Here is a 201-nt window from a genome sequence, read left to right on the forward strand (position 1 = left end):
GGGGGTGTGGGTGTGGGTGTGGGGGTGGGGCGCACCTGCGAGGTGATCTCGCTCCAGAGCTGCGCCGCCTTGCCGGCGAGCCGCTTGGGCCGCTCGAGGCGCTGCGCCGCGAGCGCCGCGCGGTGCTTGCGGAACTCCTCCTCGCTCATCTTCTCCAGGTAGCCCTGCGGTGTGAGAGTTGAAAACATTGATTTTATTTAG

General features: G+C 66.2%; 1 protein-coding gene across 1 annotated transcript in view; it reads right to left on the bottom strand.

Annotated features, from left to right (window-relative positions):
* LOC119839051 (insulin-degrading enzyme) overlaps window positions 1–201 on the bottom strand; it is a 29,019-nt gene that overhangs the window by 2,232 nt on the left and 26,586 nt on the right. Inside the window, exon 32 of the mRNA XM_038365225.1 lies at window positions 36–164. Coding sequence (XP_038221153.1) covers window positions 36–164 — 129 coding nt within the window. The remainder of the gene's footprint in view (window positions 1–35; window positions 165–201) is intronic.

Source organism: Zerene cesonia, unplaced genomic scaffold, assembly GCF_012273895.1.
Source record: "Zerene cesonia ecotype Mississippi unplaced genomic scaffold, Zerene_cesonia_1.1 Zces_u007, whole genome shotgun sequence".
NCBI lineage: Eukaryota > Metazoa > Arthropoda > Insecta > Lepidoptera > Pieridae > Zerene > Zerene cesonia.